Source organism: Lissotriton vulgaris, unplaced genomic scaffold (genome assembly GCF_964263255.1).
Source record: "Lissotriton vulgaris unplaced genomic scaffold, aLisVul1.2 SCAFFOLD_2103, whole genome shotgun sequence".
In the NCBI taxonomy this organism is placed as follows: Eukaryota; Metazoa; Chordata; class Amphibia; order Caudata; family Salamandridae; genus Lissotriton; species Lissotriton vulgaris.
In genome coordinates, this window is record NW_028246552.1 from 168,782 (window position 1) to 192,008 (window position 23,227).

Below are 23,227 nucleotides of genomic sequence, written 5' to 3' on the forward strand. Positions count from 1 at the left end.
CTTTGCAGAGAAATGAGAGTCCCCACTGCCAGAAAACAACTTACCACCTAAAAAGGCAGGCATCAGAGGACAGATTTATTACAGGAACCAAGAAGGTAGCACACAACCATGGCTGGCTAGAAGTTGATTGGGGAGCCCACCTTTGCCAGAAGGTGGGGGACGGGGAGAGACACGGGAAAAAGGATGGTCACCGTAGTGGGAGGGTGTAGGGAGCGGAGGGTTGCTGGTTGTATTAGATGTGATGCTGTTTTACAAAATCAATAAAATATGTTATAACAAATAAATAAAAGAAGGTTGCACACACAACACAGTCATAACAGTTGCTAGAAACAGACAGCCACAAAATGCTTTGTGAGTGGACAAAATACAATTAGGTATGGCCTGAAAACAAAGCACTCTGAGGTATCAGCTGCTAGTGGATGCTGAAATGTTCATCACTAAGGCCCCTGCATTACTGGTTCTTCATGACGCACCATGTCATCTTTACCCATCTACTACCATCGCTGGATGTACTGTACCTTGCCTCTAATGAACAGTGCTCTATTACTTACCAGGTAGGTTTATACTATACAAGTCTGCCTACATACATTAAAGGACTTTAGATTCCCACACAGATTCATGATGCACATGATGATCACTCACCATACATTTCTCCAACCAACCTGTGACAACAGCTTCTTCAAGAGTTGCGCGATAGCTGGATCTTCGGGAGGTGGGCAGTCGGGGAGTATACCATTCCGTTTCTGCTGCCTCAGATGGAGATGGCTGAACAGGCTGGCAATATTCTTGGCTCGTAAAGCGTAATCATAGATGGAACGGCTGACTGGTGGTTTCAGCACACTCAGTAGGACAATCTCCTTGTCGATCTGGCATTCCGATAAAGAACATTTTTGAAAAAAGGCTTTACATCAGTAGCAGAATAAACCAACAACTCAGATGGCAAAGATAGAAGGGCTACAATTCAAGCATCATCACTATTTAAACCTTAGAAAACATTTTGTATGTACTGGGCGTTGGTCAAAACCAGTTTCCAAGCTACATAATGGCTTCATTGAAACCTATGGTGCTTGGTATCAAACACCTCATATTTATAGATCATGAAGGGTACCTTAGAGGTTCTCCCTGTACCCTACTAGCCTTCTAGTGTGCTAGCTTACTGTTTCAGTTCAGCCTGTGTTAGAATTTAAAGAATACTGCCATATTGCTCATGTTTTGTTCTGTGTTAAGTTAGCATTCTTGGCACCATTTTCTTGCCACCCGGCATTTTGGATCCTGATGGAAAATTGTTTCTGCTTTTATTTCTAAAAGCTGTGCCGATGTATTTGTGTCTCCAAGGTGAGGCCTCGCTGAAAGCATGAGAAAGTTGCTCATTAGCACATACCTTTCCCGCTAGATAGAGGTTCGCTCCCACTATTCCAGCTACGGGTACAGACAGGATGACCTTGCCAGAGAGATAGTGTGTACCCAGTCTCAGACTCTTAGCTCATCTCTGTGTGCCCCCTTTGTCTAAAGCTGTCTTCCTGTGGAAAGTTACTGGGTGGGCGTGTTCCTGTTCAGTTGCGAAACATATAATTGTTATCTTTATGCTTGTGAAGACCAGTCCCTCTGCAGCTATCTTAGGAGACTTGTCAGACTGGGCTCCGCTGCAGCGTAATACTAATAAATAACTTGGTTTGTATTCTCTACTGTCTGACCCACTCTTCCTTTGTGTGGAAGGCTGAGAGGTGGTCGCAAGTGACCGGGGTAGCCCTAATCGGGTCACTTCCTACAGTTGGCACCCAAACAGGTACCCCATCGGATGACCCATCTTCGCCCGCAGCCGGGTGTGGAGGATGGGGCCACGTCAGGTCGGATGGGAGGATCGGGGATACCTGCATGATAGAGCCCGGTACTCGCAGCTGCCCCGCCTGTCTGATCGGGTGGTGTCTCGCCCAGTGGTCATTCCGGATGGAGTCCTGAAAGGCGAAACCCTTGGTTCTGACCATTTGGTCCAAAGAGTCGGCAGTGAAGAATGAAATGTGTTCGACCAGTGTGCACCAGGTGAGTTTGTCTTGGTTCTCTGTGAATATAGCGCCATCTTTGGTATGGTCTGAGGACCATTTGATTTAAACTTGGTAGGTGTAAGGACCGATTGAATACAGAGCATCTGCAGACACTCTGCCAGGCAACATAATGGATTTGGCTTAGTTTTAAAAATACTTGGGGGGTCTTTTCGCCGGTTTTTGGTTTTGTGATGTCGACTCTGATTTGTTTTTGGGCGCAGTCTGAAGACTGACTTTTGGTTATTGTTTGTTTTAGACGGTCTGAGGATCGACCTTTTGAAAGATATTTGTGAATTATTTGTCTGGTAGGAATAGTGACCTTCCCCCTTTTTAAGATGCCTTGTGTGAGCAAATTGTGTTGTTTGGGGTGCTGTGTTATTCTACTGATGCTCGATTAGAGAGGCAACCTGCGCCTCCAGAAGGCACTCCAAACTTTGATATGTACGTCAAGCATGGCCTTGGCCTTATTACATTCAGCAAAACCAAAGGGGATGATGGACGGAGTGTTGAACATTGCAGGCACTCACCCCCAGTCAACTGATCTGGGTTTAATCCATCATCATTCTTTAGCTCACTCCGCCACCCCAGTTCAGACATGGCCATATGCAAATCAGTCTGACCCTGTGCCTCATGGGAACAGTCCAGCCCGAACTGCCAAGCCAGGTCTTCCCTGGACCGGAAACAAGCATCCTGGGACCAGTTTCTGGTTAATCCGCCGTCATCAGCCAGGCTAGCTTGAATCCAGTGGCAAAGTGAGCAAAGGACCCACGTCTGGGCATACCCTGCCAAAAGGGGGGCGAACAAAGCCACTTGCAATGTTCAACACTCCGTCCATCATCCCCTTCGGTTTTGCCTATTATATTTAGTACACTATGGCTCAAATTTATTTATTTATAAAATTTATTTATTTATTTATAAAATTTCTAGAGCGCACAAATACCTTCCGGTGTCTCGGCGCTAGAGTTCGTTAAGATAGCAGAGAGCTCCCACATAGCTTACTGGTTGAAATATACGAGGGACAATGCCGAATTGCAGTGGTCACTAACAGGTACCTTTGATGAACAAAAACTGACTTTCCTGCAGGATAAATTGTTTGCAAAACGAAGTCGACAGTCGATGTTTGATTCTCTTCAGGTATGGCAGCAGGAAGTTAAGCAGAATGAGGAGGGGCACTGGCGTAGCGAGTGTCTAGTATTATTGCAGAATGTTGCGGCCCCTCGAGGACTGTGTTCTCGTGGACGGAGTTGTAGAGTAAGTGATCGGGATAAGGCTCGGGAGGATGGGACGTAGCTGGGTCGCTTTGATCAGAACTATTTTGATGACTCTCGAGGGAAACAGTATCACCACTATGATTATGATTTGGACAAGGTGACAGGGATGTCCCACAGCTAGGACAGCCAGGGGCAGGGTGAGGGACCAGTTCAGATACCTGTGGATCAGTGCGGTCCTTATGTCACCACAGATGTGCAAGGCTCAGTAAAGAAATTTTTTGTGGACACAGGAGCAATGAATAGCTTTGTTTCTCATTAGCTGGTCCCCGGGGCTGCTCTATCTGGCCAAAATAATGTTTCGGTAGGCTTTTCAGGTATACCGGTTGTGAGCCCCATTTCCAAGTCATTTGCTTTGACTATTGGTCCCTTTACTGTGGATTCGCCATTTCTATTGACATCCAATTGTGGCAAAAATGTGATGGGTTTGGATTTGTTGAAGAGGCTGCATGCAACTATTTCCTGTTCTCCAGACGGTGTCTATATGACTATAGCACCAAAGCAGTGCTTGTCCAAAGATGAACCCCTTTCCTGCTGAGTTTAAAGATGTGCCAACTACTTTATGGGCTACAGGTGATACAGTCGTAGGGCTGTTGCAGATAACTCTAGTTTCTATTCAGGTCAAAAACAATGCTGTTCTCCCTCGTATTCCTCAGTACAAAATACCACAAGCAGGGGAGCGCGCTCTATCGCAGATTATACAGGATTTGATTAAGTCAGGGGTTGTTGAAGAGATGACTGCAAATGTGTGTAATAGCCCTATTCTTCCCATTCTTAAGAGGGCACCCATGGGCTCCTCTGATGACCAACCTGATGTCTATCGCTGTGTGATCGATTTGCGCAAAGTTAATAAGATTGTGGTTCCTCAGTTCCCAGTTTTCCCCGATATCACTGCCCTTTTGACTATGATTCCTTCCCCTGCTAAACTCTTTTCTGTTATCAATTTGAAAAATGCATTCTTTAGCATTCCAATCCACCCAGATATCTGGTATTTGTTTGGGTTTGTCCTTGACGACAGAAGCTTTAGATTCTGTTGGGTTCCACAGGGCTATACTGAGAGTCCTAGCATATATAGTCAAGCTTTAAAAAGCAAATTGGTTTCCCTCACACTTCCCTCAAGTAATGTATTACTGCAGTACGTTGACGATCTCTTGATCGCTTCAGACACAGTATAAGGGTGCAACGATGCAACGGTTAAATTGTTGCTACATTTGGCTCATCATGGACAAGAAGGGTCCTTTCGAAATTCCAATATTGTCAACAGGAGGCCACCTATCTAGGTCACCTACTGTCGAAGGAGGGGAGCAGACTAACGCCTGAAGGCATTAATCCTATTGTAAAAATGCCCATCCCTAAGACGCAAAAGGATGTGCGAGCGTTCATCTGTATTACTTCGCATTGTCGCCACTGGATACTTAACCTTTTCCTACTAACAAAGCTGCTGTTGCAGCTAACCACTAAAGATTTGAATGAACCCTTGCCCTGGACACCTGAATGCCAGAAAGCTTTTGAGCAAATAAGGGTTGCGCTTTGCTTTGCGCCTGTGCTTGGTATGCCTGACTACCAGAAGCAGTTTGCGTTGCATGTACACAAGACCGCTGGCTATGTGCTCTCTGTCTTGACACAAGCCTTTGGAGGTAAGCAGAGGCCGTGTGCTTATTTTTCTGCTCTGCTTGAAAACGTCGCAAGAGCCCTCCCGAGCTGTCTAAGAGTGGTCGCGGCCGTGGCGGTCTCTCTGCGACAATCGGAAGGCTCGTCCTTGATATCGACCTCACAGTCATGGTACCACATGCTGTGGATACACTTTTGAACAAAACAAAGACACAGCACCTTACAAGTGCACGTCTGACTGGTTATGAATTGACCCTCTTTGCACCACACGTTACCATCAAAATATGTGCCACCCTGAACCCAGCCACGTTACTACCCCTTTCTTCTGAAAGTGAGGAAATAGATGTGCATTTTTCGGACCGAGGAAGAGACGAAGGGACAGGTAGACTGGACTAATGTTCCCCTATCTGACCCACAAGGGAAACTATATGTTGATGGCTCTTGTTTCGAATTACAGGATGGCACAACACTGCAGCTTATGCAATCACCACTTTACACACTGTAGTTGAGACATCACGAGTTCCCTATCAGTCGGCCCAAGCTGCAGAGCTAGTTGCCCTCCTTCGAGCTTGTGAGCTAGGTGAGGGACTGACTGTCAATATTTATACTGACAGCCAGTATGCCTTTGGAGTCGCCCATAATTGTCGGCGGCTCTGGGTAGAGAGAGAATTTCTGACTTCTAATGGGGTAAAGATCCAGAATGGCCCATTGATACACAGGCTTTTGTCAGCTCTGACACTCCCCAAGTAGCTAGCAATAGTAAAGTGCAGCGCCCACAAGGCAATTACTAATGATGTGGGGAGGGGAAATGCATTTGCAGATTTAACAGCTAAGGAGACATCTCGAACAGAAATGAAAAGAATGTTTGTGGCATGGCCTGCTAGATGGGTACCCGAAGTTACTATGTTTGAGGATACACTGGAAAGTGTCAAGGAGATATAGAGTGAGGCAACGATTGAGGAATTTGCAGTATGGCAAGAAAGCACAGCACGTCTAGACGAAGATGGGTGCTGGACAGATAAGTCAGGAAAGCAAAGATGGAGGTTACCGGATGCCTATGTACTCCCTGTATTCACTATGGCGCATGGGCCAGCTCACATTAGCGCTAAGGGCATATGCAACCTACTAGATCCTGTGTGGCAGAATGATGGCATCCCCAAGGCTGCCATTCCTTTATTGCATGGTATGTATGATGTACAATCCTGGGAAAGGCACTCCTACACCCCCTGGCAATTTCTCCCCATCTTCTTTCCCTTTCGAGGTCCTTCAGATGTAATATATCGAAATGGAACATGTCAACAATCTGAAATATGTATTGGTGGTTGTTTGCACATTTAGTAAATTAGGTTGAGGCATACCCCACTAAAGAGAATACAACCTTGGCGATGGCGAAAGCCATCCTGAAGGAGTTAAATCTCTCCCTTCGGTTTGCCTCGTTTGATTTGGATTGACAACAGCAGTCACCTCAATTCAAAAATGATCCAGTTAGTGTGTGATGGTTACACATTAGGCAAAAGTTCCATGCTGCACACCACCCCCAGTCAGGAGGTTTGGTTGAGAAGTACAACGGTACTCTCAAACTGAAACTGGCAAAGATTCAGGAAAGCACAGGATTGAAGTGGCCAGATGCTTTACCGTTAGCCCTTCTGTCAACAAGAGTTACGGCTCACACTAGTGTCCCCATATGAGGTTGTGTTCGGCCACCAGCAAACGTCTGGGGCATCCAAAGACCTAGGCATTTTTCTGAAATAGAATACCCTTCGTTAATGGATTCCTTTACGAATTAACTAAGAATGTGCGTTCTATTCACCAACAGATCTCAGAGACCCTGCCGCCAGCACCTGAGGGGACCTGGACATGTGATCCAGCCTGGCGACTATGTTCTAACCAGGAACTTCCAGCGGAAGTGCAGCTTGGAGCCCCGCTGGAAGGGGCCTGCCCAGGTTCTACTCACCACCAGAAGTGCAGTGAAAGTGGCTGGGCGGAAGAATTGGATTTACGCCAGCCACTGTAAGTGGGTACCTCTGCTGTATGACCAATGGGTGCTGGAAGGAGTGGGAGACAGTGAAACAGAGAAAGTACCCCACTTCATCCCCTTTTCCGATGCTCGACTGACATGGGCACAATCGCAGGAGGAGAACAATGCTGTGCTGAATGAGGTAGTGCCCCCTGAAATAAGGGCTATCCAAGAGCCCCCATCCACTGATGCTTCTGAGTTTGAGCCCATTTTTGTTGACCCCTCTGTGCCTGGAGCGGCTAGGTACAATTTGTGTTCCCAAAGGAGCGATAGTGCACCAAAGGAAAAGTCAGATTAGTAGGGATGGACTGCGAGGGTTAAGAATAGGGTGCATGTTCCTTGTCTGTGGTACCAATGATAGCTTAGGGAAAGGGAGATTGGTGCTCTGTTCCGGACTGTGGTGAACAAGATTCGGTGAGCGTGCTCTCCTGGAGGTGAGTGCATTATCCTGCAACATGAAGTGTGACAAAGAGCTCGGACTAGTAGCTCCACCGCTGCTGCTCAAAAGCGCCAACTCAGATGAGCAATAGGAGCCTACCAGCGATGGCTCTTTGACGGACGCTGGACAAAATTTTCAATTTTTACCTTTTCACTTTCCTTGCCATTTGCTCCATTAAAATTGCTTTCCTCTGGTCATTATTTACCCATTTGGTCGACCCATGGCTGACGAGGAGCAGCCTGTGTTCCTTGTGGGTCAAACTAATATGGTGTGGTCACTTAAAAAGTAAATATTTTGTGTTGTTTCCATGGTTTTGTTGCTTTTGATATTATGTGGGATGATATAAATATTGGAGAATAAACAAAATGTAATATCGTCAGGAAAAGAAAAGGTTGTCTCTTTGCCGAGAAATAAGAGGTCAGTCCATAAAACATATTTTTAGATACACATTTGAGATTCTTTGGCAAGGAACAGTTTGTTACCCTACCGACTTAGTCACTAACTTATGGACTGCTTATCCATTGTCTCTAGTGAACTATACTTACACTAAACCCCCGGATTTTAGAGAAGTTTCTGGAGCCTTTGGCTTTGCCTATCAGGGTTCTTGCCTATATTACCAAAAACCACAGGGAATGGGCTATTCAGGATGCGCTAATGACACCTATTGCGATATCTACTACATGAAGGATCAGAATATTACTCTAGTAGGGTGGCATTATACAGATGTAGTGGTTACCCGTGAGGCCGGCTATTATCCCGCTTGCTGTCCCATTGTAAATAGCACAGATACCGATTTGTATGTGAACAGCTCAGGCTCAGTGCTGCATAAAATTACAATTCTCCTAGTAAATGATAAAGACCCTAATACCTTTGGAATTAGTACAAAATATTCCACTGTGGATTACGATAGGCACATTTTTGCACACCCGGGGTTTTATTTTTTGTCCAATGGTACTTACTCTAATGTCCATAATGGTACAGACGATGTAGCCCTAGGAATGGTGTTGCCTTTAGGTGTTCCCTGCAAACATGCTAATCCCAAGCATAATTTCCGTTGGGTGAAAAGAACACAAACAAAATAATTTTGTGACAGGGTGAGTGATCTGGAGGTCAATAATTATAGTAATGGTATCACTTTTGGGTATATACTTTCCTCCATTATTACATTTGGTGGTACCGCTACGGCTAGAGGAGAAAGGGCTAGGGAATATTTTGAATGTAAGTTGCAGATACTGTCTAACTCCACAGTAGCGGCCTAACGGGATATCAGCACCCAATTGGAAAGAATGCAAGTCTACTTTGAGCAAACAAGATATGCAGTTGATTTCATACTAACTAAAAGCGCTGGTGTGTGCTCGGTAGAGGGCGACCAGTGTGTAGTCGGGATTACAAATATGGAAAAGAATATCACTCAACACATTTTAGATATTTTGGAGAATGTCAAAGGGCTAGAGAGCGGAAATTGGAGTTGGTCCCGGTTTGGTGGATGGGGTTAGATTTTGGAAAGGGTAATATACTTTACTGTAGTTTACTGATTTTCTGTTGCAGTGTCTCCCATTATGCTGCTCTTATTGTACAACACTCCTCTTCCCAAAGTCGCAGAAGACGATTCGTGATATTGCTGCGATTATGCTGCAGAAGGATGTTCACGAGATGATGCAGATAGATGAGGGCATTTTTGGTTCCGCCTCATCCCTTGCAACTTCTACTCCTGATACTGAATGAATGGGTAATACAAGTGTTAATGTCCATACGCATATCGAATAATAGGTATTTATGAACACTGACAAATTGTATTACTGTCTATGTCGGAGCATTTTTTCCTTTCTTTTAGAATTGTAAGACCCTTACCTAATGGCAACAATAAAATGTAGCCATAAATGCTAAAAGGAGGGTCTGTTAGAATTGAAATATTACTGCCACATTGCTCATGTTTTGTTCTGTGTTAAGTTAGCTTACTTATTTATGCTTTCATTGCTAAAAGCTGTGCTGATGTATTTGTCTCTCCAAGGTTAGGCCTCGCTGAAAACATGAGAAAGTTGCTCATTAGCACTTACCTTTCCTGCTAGAAGCACAAGTTACTTACCTTCGGTAACAATATATCTGTAAGAAACAGTAGTTAGTATTAGATTCCTTACCTAAGAATATCCCCAGGTGTCAGACTGGATCCGGAAAAATTTTATAGCAGTACCCCTGCGCGTCGTTAGGCGTCATCGGTGGTGCCGGGATGACGTTGTCGGAGTACTTAGACGCCGCCATTGCGCGCTGACATCAGTTCTTAAACATAGCTTTTCCGCGCCAAAAACGCAGAGCTATGATAAAAACCAACACTGGTACCATGAAACTAGGGCCCTGAAAGGGGATGACCTTAACCCTAGATATCGGTTCGCAGAACGGGGAGGATGGGTGGTGCAGTAAGGATTTGAATACTAACTACTGTTTCTTACAGATATATCGTTACCAAAGGTAAGTAACTTGTGTATCTGAAAGTAACAGGTTAGTATTAGATTCCTTACCTTAGAATAGATACCCCAGCAATACCAACCCCGGTGCTGGGTATGCGAACCAATGATCACACCAGAAAGTCCTGGAGAACGGAACAGCCAAAGAAGCCTTCTCTCCGGACTTGGCTGTCCAGACAGTAGTGTCTTGCGAACGTGTGTAGCGAGGCCCATGTAGCTGCCTGACAGATGTCCTGCAAGGGGACTCCCCGACCCAGGGCAGTAGTATCCGGTGTGGCCAGAGTGGAATGGGCCCTCAGCCCAACAGGAGGCTCCTTTTTAGCCAAGGAGTAGCATACCTTGATGCCCAACACGATCCACCGAGAGATGGTCCGCTTGTGCACTGCCCAACCTTTCTTAGCGCCCACGTAACCAACGAAGAGTTGGTCATCCACCCGGAACTGGCGTGTGCGATCCAGATAAAATGAGAGCACACGTTTTGGGTCCAGACGGTGGAGCCTCTCTTCCTCTTTCGAGGGATTCGGAGGCGGAAAGAAGGTGGGCAAGGTGATGGACTGCCCGAAGTGGAACTACCTTGGGCAGGAAAGAGGGTCGCGTCCGCAACACAACTTTGTCCGGATGGAAAGAAAGGAAAGGAGGTTTAGAGGAAAGAGCCTGGAGCTCACTCACCCTCCTGGCAGAGGTGATGGCAACCAGGAATGCAGTCTTGAGAGTAAGGAGACGAAGAGGACAGATCAAATAAGTCAGAACAAGGTTCAAGTACCACTGAGGCATCACGAAAGGAAAAGGAGGAAACATATCAGTGATGCCCTTCCAAAACCTATTTAAAACTGGTGACTTGAACAAAGAGGGCTGATCAGGGAGCCTTAAGAAGGCGGAAATAGCAGAGAAGTAGCCCTTGATAGTTCCCAGAGCAGAGCCCTGCTGGGCAAGAGAAAGAAGAAAGATCCCTGAAAGAGGGGCAGAAAGGGGATCCACAGCCTTTGCTGTGCACCATGCCACAAATTTGCTCCACCTGCAGGCGTATACCAATTTTGTGGAGAGACGCCTGGCTGCCAGAATCACATTACAGACTTCAGGAGGCAAGTCAAATGACCTCAACTGCCGCCGCTCAATCTCCACGCATGTAAGTGGAGGCTGGACAGGTTCGGGTGGAGGACCGTCCCCTGCTGCTGCGACAGAAGGTCCTCCTGAAGAGGCAGACGAATCGGGGGATCGACAGACATGCTGAGTAGCTCGGGATACCAGTATCTTCGTGCCCAGTCCGGAGCCACAAGGATAACTTGGGCCCGGTCACGCCTTATCTTCTTCAGCACTCTGGGCAGAAGTGGTATAGGCGGAAAGGCGTACAACAACCACATCTCCACTCGCGGCGAAAAGCGTCTCCGAGCGAGTGCCGCCTTGGAAATTCCAACGCGAAGAACTGATGACATTGCGCGCTCTCTTCTGTGGCGAATAGATCTAACCAAGGCTCTCCCCACTGCTGAAAGAGGCCTTGCGCCACGTCCGAGTTCAGACGCCATTCGTGATCCATCATGCACCGACGGCTGAGTTTTTCCACCCTGGCGTTCAGGGAACCTGCCAGGTGTAGAACCACCAGAGTCACGCCCTGATGTTCCAGCCGCAGAGCCTCCTGGCATAGGGTCCACGACCCCACACCGCCCTGTTTGTTGCAGTACCACATGGAGGTGGTGTTGTCCGTGAACACCTGCACTACACTCCCCGGGACAGAGGGGAGGAATGCCTTCAGTGCAAGCCGGATCGCCCGCAGCTCCAGAAGGTTGATGTGGAGCCGGGACTCCGCCGGAGACCAGAGGCCTCTGATCTCCGCCTCTCCCATGTGGCCCCCTCAACCCTGGAGGGAGGCGTCCGTCACAACTACGTGCTCCGGTTGGGGTAGGGAGAGGGATCTGCCACTGACCCAATCGCGGTTCATGAGCCACCACTGCTACTGTCTGGCAGTGCTCTCCGAGATCAAGACATTGTCGGACAAGTTGCCCTGATGCTGGGCCCACTGAAACTTCAGGTCCCACTGCAGAGCCCGCATCCGCCACCTGGCGTGAGGCACCAGAAGGATGCAGGAGGCCATCAGCCCCAGAAGCGGCAGCGTCAACCTGACCGAGACTCGGGATAACTGAAAGATCGGAATCAGAGCATGAATATCCCGAACCCGCTGTTCGGGAGGATAAACCCGAAACTGCGCAGAGTCTAGAACCGCTCCGATGAAGAGGAGCTTCTGAGAGGGACACAGGTGTGACTTCGGCACATTGATGGAGAACCCCAGCAGGTGCAGGAGGTCAGCCCTAGTCTGGAGGTGGCTGACGACTGTCTGGGGCGAGTCCTGCCTTCAACAACCAGTCGTCGAGGTAGGGGAAGACTGAAACCCCTAATCTGCGCAGATGAACCATCACTTTCGTGAACACCCGTGGGGCGCTGGTAAGGCCGAAGGGGAGCACGGTAAACTGAAAGTGCTCGAGGCCTACCGTGAACCGCAGGTAACGCTGGTGGGCCGGCAGGACGGGGATGTGAAAATAAGCGTCCTGCAAGTCCAACGCTACCATCCAGTCTCCCGGGTCCAGGGCAGCTAAGACCTGAGCCAATGTCAGCATCTTTAACTTCTCCTTCCGGAGGAAGCCGTTGACGTTCCGCAGGTCCAAGATAAGGCGCAGGCCCCCTTTGCCCTTCTTGGGAACCAGAAAGTAGTGGGAGTAGCAACCACACCCTACTTCTGGCACAAGAACGCGCTCGATGGCCCCCTTGGCCAAGAGGGCCGTAACTTCCTCTTGCAAAAGATTCAAGTGATGCCCCGACACGCGGTGGTACTGCGGTGGCATGGCTGGAGGGGTCGCCTCGAAGGGGAGGGAGTAGCCCCTTCGGACGATTTGCAGCACCCACCTGTCCGAAGTGATGTTGTGCCAGTGAAGGAGGTGATGGCGAATCCTGCCCCCCACTGGCGTCATGTGGGCCTGAAAGCTCTGACTAGGAAGGCTTTGAGGCGGATGCTGCGGGGGTGGGTGTGGACTGGCCTCGCCGTTGTCCCCGGGCACCGCCACGGCCGTTACCACATCCGCCACTGCGCTGGATGTTAATCTGCGGCCAGTGGCTGGCAGGACGTGTGGGGGTGCCCCTTCCTTGGCCACGCAGGCAGCAGGTTGCTGGCGCAGGGCCGACAGGCCCAAGGACTTGGCCGTAGCCCTGGAGTCCTTAAAGCGCTCAAGCGCACTATCTGCCTTGTCGCCAAAGAGGCGACGGCCATCAAACGGCATATCCATAAGGGTGTTTTGGACATCAGCCGAAAAGTTGGCGGACCTCAGCCAGGTGTGGCGACGAATCGCCACCGTCGTTGCCATCGCTCTACCTAGCGAGTCTGTTGTATCCAGTCCACACCGGATGGAATACCGTGCTGCATGTATACCCTCCGCAAGGGCTTGGGCGAGTTTAGTCCGGTCCTCCTCCGGACATTTTGGCAGCACGGCCGCGACTGTGTCCCACAGAGAGTGGGTATAACGGCCCAAGAGGCACGCAGTGTTAATGGACCGCAATCCCAAACTCAGTGAGGAGAACATCTTCTTGCCATACTGTTCGTACCTCTTGGATTCCCGATCGGGTGGAGCCGTTGGGAATGCGGTCTGGGAGTTAGAGGCCTGGATGACCAGGCTCTCGGGGGTGGGGTGGGTGGACAGGAAGCAAGGGTCGCCCGGAGCCGGGCGGTGGCGTCTGGCCACGTTCCTATCTACAGGGGGACCTGTAGTGGGCCTTGACCAGGCGCCCAGAAGAACGTCAGATAAGGCCTCATTAAACGTCAGCAGAGGCTCCGAGGAGCTTGCCTGCGGTTTAAGGACCTCAGTGAGGAGGTTAGTCCTCGTGCCGCAACGGGGAGTTCAAGGGATAAGGCCTTGGCCGCCCGCGTCAACACCACACTTTAGGCAGCCCACTCCTCCGTAGCCACGGTAGGAGGGGAGACAAAACCAGTGTCTGGCCAAGTGTCCAGACCACTGGCATCCCCTAGCTCACCTCCCCAGTCCTGAAAAAGTTGGCACTCACTTGCCAGCGGGTCCTCAGACCCCTCCCATTCTTCCTCGCCACCCATTTCCTGATATTCAGGGTCAAAGGATGGGGTCGGGTCATAGAAGTAAAAATCTCCTAGCGGCGTCGAACGCGACGTCGAGCGGCGCCGCTCCGGCGCCGGACCCGAATCAAGGGTAGGACCAGGGACGACACCCTGGGGCCGACGCCGGCGAGGTCGTAAGGTCGACCGGCGACGACCCTGATCCGGATGCAGCAGGACCCTGCGGCGTCGGGACCGAAGTCGCCGATGGCGCCGGGGCCGAAGCACCCGACGGCGCCGGGGCCGTAGCACCCGGCCCGCTTGGGGACCCAGTCGGGCCGCTTGGCCCTAAGGCGCCGCGGAACCAGACGGAGGAGTGAGCGACCTCATGGCCATGAGGAAGACCTCGATCTCCTCCGGCGGCGCTTTCTGCCCAGGGACCGGCGGGTATGTAGCAGGCCACGACGCCTGCAGCTCCGGCGGATTCGCGTGGGCGGTGTCACCCGAACCCCCGGCCACGCCGCGCGACGGTCGGGGGGTGTCAGTAGAGCGATGTCGCCTCTTCGACTTCTTGTGCCTATTACTGGAGGATTGGAGCCCGAGGAGTGGTGTCGACTCCCGGAGCTATGATGACTCCGGGCCCGCGACCGGTCCCTCGACCTCCTTCCGGACCGGGACCTCGAACGTCACGGACCGACTGTCGGAGCTCGAGGCGCTTGCAGGACCGCTCCCGCCTAGCCTTCGACGTCAAGGCCCGGCAGTCGGGGCACGACTTGTCATCGTGGTCGGGCCCCAGGCAATGCAGACACCGGCGATGGGGGTCCGTAACCGACATCAGTCGGTTGCAGTCGACGCAGGGTTTGAACCCGGGCATCCCTACCAGCATCGTCAGAGTCGTTCGACTCGAAAAACAGAGCAGAAAGATCCAAAAAGTTTAGTCAAAAACTGACTAAAGGGTACCACTTTCTCCGGACCTGCGCTTGCTGGCGCGGAAAAAAGAAGAACTGATGTCAGCGTGCGAGGGCGACGTCTAAGTACTCCGACAACGTCATCCCGGCGCCAACGACAGACGCGGAGCCGCAGACAACGCCTACCGACGCGCAGGGGTACTACTACGCAAAATTTTCCGGATCCAGTCTGACGCCTGGGGATATTCTAAGGTAAGGAATCTAATACTAACATGTTTCTTTCAGATATGAGGTTCGCTACCACTGTTCCAGCCGCGGGTACAGACAGGCTGACCTTGCCAGAGACTCTTAGCTCATCTCCGAGTGCCCCCTTTGTCTAAAGCTGTCTCCCTGTGGAAAGTTAATGGGTGAGCGTGTTCCTGTCTAGTAACGAAACGTAGAATTGTTACCTTTATGCTTGTGAAGACCAGTCCCTCTGCAGCTATCTTATGAGGCTGGTCAGACTGGGCTCCGCTGCAGCGCAATACTAATAAATAACTTGGTTTGTATTCTCTACTGTCTGACCGACTCTTCTTTTGTGTGGAAGGCTAAGAGGTGGTAGCGAGTAACCTGGGTGGCCCTAATCGGGTCACTTCCTTCACCTGCCACCACAGACGAGTTTCTGACTCCCTGGGAGGTGTGAGCTCTGCTCTCAGAGGACAGAAACAATGCCTGCTCTAGGGAGTGGTGTTATCACCTCCTCCCCCAGGAAGGCTGGTAAATCAGCATATCAAGGCAGGAGGTTTCAAAGGCCTTTGCCGCCTTTGATATGCAACCCAAGGCTTCGCCTGACTGGGCAGATGCCACACCCTGCCCCGAACCATCTGGCACCAAGAAAGGTGGGAAAATTAGCAATGCAAGAGGCGTGTTGTTTTGCCAGGCTGGACACACCTCTAGGGTGAACAAGCCTAAATTAAACACAAATTTAGAAATTACACCATCTTGTGTGTGGCAAAATTAGGAATACTGGGACAGGGTGATGCCCACTCCCCAAGGAAGTGGTCATCTAGGGGGTGTAGTGAACCCAGGGATACGTAGCCCATTGGTTACTACCCCTAACTCCCCTTAACACCCCAAAATTGAGTATTTAGGGGACCCCCTGATAACAAGACTTGAGATTTCAACGGACCCAGAAGAAGAAGCGGACCTAGAAGACTACTGACCCGAGAACCGAGGAGCACAACGGACTTGGCTCCAACCTTCCTGGCTGCCTGCTGCACCATGCCATCATGGAGCAACAGATTCCTCCTGCTGCTGTACAGACTCCTAGAAACTCTGTGCTGCGCATGCTTCATGTGACTACCGATGTAGCAGTTGCCCTGCAGGTCAGATCTAGCTTCCCTCCAAGTGTGGGGATGTCAGTTCTGACCAGAGTCGCACAGTGCCAATACCTGGGGTACTGTACCTCTTCCAGCAACCAAGGCTTGTTGTGCCCAGTCCAGACACCAACACCTGACACCTTAAAGTACCTATGCACCCGTGCTCCAAAGCCTGAGTCCAAAGGAGGTGATAGTGCTAAAGGGGCCTCAGACCAACAAGAGCAAAGCCCACCCTTGGGTTTGCCCAGACTGGACTTGCAGTCACTGCTTGCATCCTCTTTCTGTAGGCCCCCTGTAACCTCGAGCGACTCCAGCACAGAACCCCCCTGTGGGTTCCCCTGGACTGGTCCACCAGTCCCAGCTTGCAGCCTCTTCCTAACTGGACCGTTCCCCATTGTAGTGAATGGTACACCCAACGCTGTAACATAACTCTGCACCGGGAAGCCCCAGAGCCTCCCAAGGTGACCTGTTGGTGTGGCTTTGACCTTTACCTATAGTCACCTTAAGTCCTCAAGAAACGTCCTGTAAGTCGCTGTCAAGTGCCTGAATGAAGTACATGTTTTCCCCCGCAGAATAACATTACCACCCCCAGACATTGCACTGTCAACTTTTGAAAACTGGTAAAATTCATAACTCGAAAAATACTTGGTTCCGATGATCTTTGTATCTAAATTCATATAAAAGTATGCGTTATTTTTATAATTGGTGTTGGATTTCTTTGTTGAGTGTGTCTCATGTACTGCCCTAGTGTGTGCAATAAATCCTTAGCACTACCCTCTAATAAACCTATCTCCTCACCCACACTACCACAAAATAGAGCATTTGGGGTGTCATTGGTGCTTCTGTAATTCCTTTGGGTTGTGCCTGGACTCTATGCACAGTATACCTCTTTTAGGTCCACTATATAAAGAGCCAGCTTGCTACAGGATTGTTAAAGTGTAAAATGTTCTAACAGATTTCAGATCTGTCTGTGAAGCAGATGTACCCTGGATAGATTCTCAAGACAGAAGGCACTGAAAAGAAGTAGGTTTGGGCAAGCAGACCAGTGAGTGGTCTTCCATTCTGGAAATAGAGACAAGTGTCACACTGTGGAAGGAAGAGAAGACACAGTCCATTCTCAGGAATATCCCAGGAAAGAATCAGCAAGTTTAGAAGGCCTCAGGGATGTAAAGGAAAACACTTACGCTGTGTTCCTCTCAGAAATATCACCTCAACAGAGCACAAAGAGCTGTAAGCCAATTTCTATATCTTCTCTCCACTCCACTTGCACTATTCCCTAATGGTTACTGTACAGGCTATTATGATATAAGGGAAGAATTCACATTCAGATATAAGGATCAGATATGATTTGAAGCTTGTATTAGAAGAGTTTACAAATGAAAATGTGAAATAATTGAAATTCAAGAAGCAATACATTTGTATATTACATTGTAGAAATTCTTATATTTTTGCAAGTAAAGCACAGTTCAGAGCTAACAATGTCTGCGGGCTTAATTTTAAATTAACCATGCACTTGTTTAAGGACATGCCTTGAAAAGAAATCGATGGATCCTGGTAGAAATCCGCAAGTTCTTCATGTTTTTGCATTTAATGGTTTAGGCAGAAAAAAACTTTCTTTTATACAACTTCAACAGGCTAAGTGATGCTTTTCGTATTCATCTTAGAACACAGCAAGAGTGAAAATGGTAAAATGTTCAGGGTCCTTCACAGATCCTCCTTGCAATAGGAGGTTAGAAGTCCATACAATTAGTAAGAAGCACAATTGATACACGTCCGCACTTGTGGTTGCGAAGCGCACAACAAAAACATTTCACCATGCAGTGCAATTTATTATCTGCTTGATGAGATTACCTGGATGATCGGCTGCATAATGAAAGGATGCAGATATGGCATAAGCTTGCAGTACACATCAGCAATGTTCAAATGCTGTGCCACCGTGGCGATAAATCCCACAGCACCATATCGGATCCACAGATTTGGATGGCACAGGAACGGTGCTGAGCAGACAAACACAAGACAAATTAGCAGAAGGATTAATATTTTAGATTTACTACAAAGGTTAATGCAAAAAGTCTGAAAATGGCACAGGAGCATTAACTTGCTGCCCTTTCAATTCAAATCGTTTGAAACTCGAATATTTAACAGTCCACATATTTTACAATTAGTTTGAAAATACTGGGAACCGAAAAGATTAGGTTAGTTTTGGTAAAGTTCTTTCTGATCCATATAACAGCTCCGCAGATTCCATGTGTGAACCTTATCCCAGATGCCAGACTGGATCTCTGCAAGATTGAAGCAGTATCCTGTCAACAGAGCAAGTCTGCACTCAACAGCGCGGTAGGTTGAGTCACAAGAACGGAAGTGGCAATGAACCCTCTATAAATTATGCTATTGGCATCGGTGACCCCAGATCCAACCGGTTTGTCTGTGCCTCACAGAGGCTAAAGACGCAACCAGTGGAGCCAATGTAACTAGGATAAACCAAAACACTATTCTCAAGCCAGGAGGAGACAGAGCGAAAAGGCGTTTGTAGGAGCTATCATATACAGAAAAAAGAAGGCTAGTAATTGAACGTTGTAGACTTCTTGTATGAACCCTTCCACCACTGCAAAAGGAGCCTGCAGGATAAGATTGTGTCTCGCCTTGTCAGGCGAGAAGATGCAAGCCGAAATTGACACCAGGTAACCTTTCACAGGTCCTACATGCAAGTCTTTCTATGATAGGCAATGCAAATGTAAGGATCTCTAATATTCCAGAATACAAAAGAACCAAAATCTCTTCATAACCATCAAGCAAAAATTACCAACCTGCTAGAATGCATACTTCTTGTGAAAGGGCTTTAACATGTAGAAGGACATCAAGGTACTCTGTGGGTAAATCATATGCCGTCAACGATAGCCTCATAAGTTCTGGACTAAAAAATTTAACAAGACCGTGCTTGGGTACAGCGTATAGAATCCACATTGTAACGATAGAGTGTGCTGTACAGTGAGGCGTGATGGGGACTCACTACTAAACTGCAGGCGATCCAGAGGTCACAAACTTAATCTGGGGTGATTAGAATGGCATGAGCACTGTGCGGTCTTATTTTACAAATAATCCACTGTATTAGGAGGATGGGAGAATACCTAATGAAAAACAAAGGACCAATCCAGGCTCAGGGCATTTTCATAGAGCACTGGCTCCTTCCAGGGAGCAAAAAAGGGCATCTGTTATTGGCCGATAACATAAATAGGTACACGTTCCCACACCTGGCAAAATAATGAGACCAGGTGCATGCTCTGCTACGGCTCCCACTCATGAAACCCGGATGATAGCTTGCTCAGGTGCTCTGCCTCAAGATTATGAACACCGAAAATATTGAAGACAAGAATCCAAACAGGTATGTTTAGATTTTTTATACCTAACTCCATAATAATGTACCTGGATGATCTATATGATATGTAATTGCAGAGTTAAGAATAGTAAACCAGTTCGTACCGGGTGTCCCCCGCATTTTTCAGCATCGTTGCTTGTTTATGCTCTTTTGTCTGTAATTTCTGTGCCCTCTGTATTGCCTGTATTTGCCTGCTTTTTGTTCGTTTTGCTCTTTTGTCTGTAATTTCTGTACCCTCTGTATTGCCTGTATTTGCCTGCTTTTTGCTCGTTTTGCTCTTTTGTCCTCCCTCCCTCTGACCCTCATATGGAGGCCACGCTGTGGTAGGGGGAGCGACCCTTGACCCTGTAACCATGTAGGTCGCCCCCTCAGCCACCACACGGTCCTCCTGTGTGGCTACCCCCGCTGCTGCTGCCACTCGCTGTGCCTCGCTGTCCCCCGGTTCGTACCGGGTGTCCCCCGCATTTTTTAGCATTGTTGCTTGTTTATGCTCTTTTGTCTGTAATTTCTGTGCCCTCTGTATTGCCTGTATTTGCCTGCTTTTTGCTCGTCGTTTTGGTCTTTTGTCTGTAATTTCTGTGCCCTTTGTATTGCCTGCATTTGCCTGTTTTTGCCCTTCCCTGTGTGCCCTGTCGCCTTCTCCCGCCGCTGCGTCCCCTGCAGCCCGCACCCCTGGTTCCCCATTCGCCGCCCCGCTCCCGCCTCCCAGCTGCTCCTCCCTCCCTCCCTCTGACCCTCAAATGGAGGCCGCGCCGCTGGCGCGCGCAAGCCCATCTGCGCCCGTCCTCGATTGGACCGCGCCCAGCGCCAGGCCCCCTGGACTCCGCGCCCCCAACAACGCCAGACTGCACTACGACTCCAGCACCCTCCACGCACTCAACACCGAACGAGACCACCCCTGCTGCCGGGCCACCCCGAAGCACACCCAAGGGCCCTTCGCCTGCCGGAACTGCAGATTCACCAGCATCCAGCCCACCAAACTACCAACCAGAGAACCCAACCGCCTCCGCTGCATCTTCCTCAACACTCGCTCCACTTGCAAACACGCCATCGAACACTGGGACCTCCTAGACTTTACCGCCCCCGATGTCGCCTTCCTGACGGAGACCTGGCTGAACGCAACCTCAGCACCAGACATTGCCATAGCCATCCCACAGGGCTACAAGATCTCCCGCAGAGACCGCACCAACGGAGTGGGAGGAGGAATCGCCATCATCCACAAGGACACCCTCAGAGTTTCGACCAACACAGACGACACCCTCACACCGCGGAGCACATGCACTTCCAGATCCACACCGACCCCAACACCACCCTCAGAGGAACACTCGTCTACAGACCACCCGGACAACGACCACAGTTCAGCGACACCATCGCCGACCTCGTCAGCAGCCACGCCCTCGCCTCCACGGACTACATCCTCCTCGGGGACTTGAACTTCCACCTCGAGAACAACAACGACGCCAACTCCACCGCCCTGATCGCCAACCTCGCCAACCTCGGACTCAAACAGCTCGTGACGACACCCACCCACGCCGCTGGACACCCGCTGGGCCCCATCTTCTCCACAAGCCCCCATGTCTCCTTCAACCACACCACCGAACCCCACTGGGTCCACTTCACCTTCAGGAAACCCACCACACACCACCGCACCAAGGACCAACTGACTACCACCCTCGCCCTGAAACCACCCGCCGACCCCACCGACCCAGACACCGCTGTAACCAACCTCAAACAGTGGATCAACGACTGCGCCAACACCCTCGCCCCTCTCAAGACCTCCACAACCAACCCCACCAACAAGAAAGCCGCCTGGTTCAGGCTCCACGACCGAACACCAGACAGCCAAACAGCCCACAAGAACGCCACCCGCAGACACCACCAACTCATCAGGACCGCCAAGAGGACCGCCTTCATGGACCGCTTAGGCAACAATGCACACAACACCAAAGAGCTCTTCAGCATCGTGAAAGAACTCTACAACCCAGCTCCAACACCAAAGACATCCCACCATCACAAGACCTGTGCGACTCCCTGGCCACCTTCTTTCACCGCAAGATCACTGACATCCACGACAGCTTCAACTCCGACACCCCCGCACCCAACACAGAGTCCACCACCCCTGCGACCACCACCCGCACCAGTCGCCTGACCGCCTGGTCCAACGTCAGCGACAAAGACACCATCAAAACCATGAACTCCATCCACTCCGGATCCCCATCTGACCCCTGCCCTCACCACGTCTTCAACAAAGCCAGCACAACCATCGCGCCCCACCTCCGGAAAACAATCAACAGTTCCTTCGACATAGCAACCTTCCCGGAAAGCTGGAAGAACACTGAGATCAACGCCCTTCTGAAGAAGACCAAGGCAGACCCCAAGGACCTCAAGACCTTCCGGCCCATCTCCCTGCTCACCGTTCCCGGCAAAAGTGACAGAGAAGATTGCCAACAAACAGCTAACCCGCTACCTCGAAGACAACTACATCCTGGACCCCTCCCTATCCGGTTTCCGCAGCAACCACAGCACCGAGACCGCCCTCATCGCCGCCTCTGACGACATCAGGATCCTGATGGACAAAGGAGAAACAGCCGCCCTCATCATCCTGGACCTATCAGCAGCCTTTGACACAGTCTTCCACGGCACCCTATCAGCTCGCCTCCATGACGCTGGAAGAGAAGGCCCTGGCCCGGACCACTTCCTTTCTCTCTGGCAGAACCCAGAGCGTCCGCCTCCCTCCCTTCCTCTCGAAAACCACCGAGATCATCTGTGGCGACCCGCAGGGATCCTCCCTCAGCCCGACGCTGTTCAATATCTACATGGCACCGCTCGCCAAGTCGCACGACAACATAACCTCAACATCATCTCCTACGCCGATGACACCCAGCTGATAATATCCCTCACCGAAGACCCCCACACCGCCAAAGCCAACCTCCACAGAGGAATGAAGGCCGTAGCCGACTGGATGAAGGACAGCAGACTGAAGCTGAATTCAGACAAGACGGAGGTCCTCATTCTCGGACCCACCCCATCAGCCTGGGACGACTCTTGGTGGCCCACATCGCTAGACACAGCCCCGGAACCCAGAGACCATGCACGCAACCTGGGGGTCATCCTCGACTCCACCCTCTCCATGACGAGGCAAGTCAACGCCGTCTCCGCGTCCTGCTTCAACACCCTCCGAATGCTTCGCAGGATGTTCAAATGGATCCCTCCCGACACGAGAAAAACCGTCACCCAGGCCCTCATCACCAGCAGACTCGACTACGGGAACGCCCTCAACTCAGGAACAACAACCAAGCTCCTGAGACGACTACAACGTATCCAGAATGCCTCGGCACGACTGATCCTCGACGTCCCCCGACGCAGCCACATCACACCCCACCTGAGAAGCCTTGACTGGCTACCCGTCAACAAGAGGATCACCTTCAAGCTCCTCATCCACCCACACAAAGCACTACACAACACCGGACCTACATACCTCAACAACCGTCTCAGGTTCCACACCCTCACCCGAAGCCTCCGCTCAGCCAACCTCGCCCTCGCCACGGTTCCTCGAATCCGGAAAACCACCGCTGGCCGCAGATCCTTCTCCTACCTTTCCGCCAAGACCTGGAACGCTCTCCCTACCAGCCTACGACAGACGCAGGACCTGCTTGCCTTCTGAAGACTTCTCAAGACCTGGCTCTTCGTTCAGTAGT

General features: G+C 50.2%; 1 protein-coding gene across 1 annotated transcript in view; it reads right to left on the reverse strand.

The window, feature by feature from the left end:
• The window catches only part of PIK3R4 (phosphoinositide-3-kinase regulatory subunit 4), a 250,220-nt gene that overhangs the window by 160,224 nt on the left and 66,769 nt on the right, over nucleotides 1–23,227 (reverse strand). Inside the window, exons 8-9 of the mRNA XM_086949456.1 lie at nucleotides 18,005–18,150; nucleotides 663–866 (exon numbers count right to left, since the gene is read on the reverse strand). Coding sequence (XP_086805582.1) covers nucleotides 663–866; nucleotides 18,005–18,150 — 350 coding nt within the window. The remainder of the gene's footprint in view (nucleotides 1–662; nucleotides 867–18,004; nucleotides 18,151–23,227) is intronic.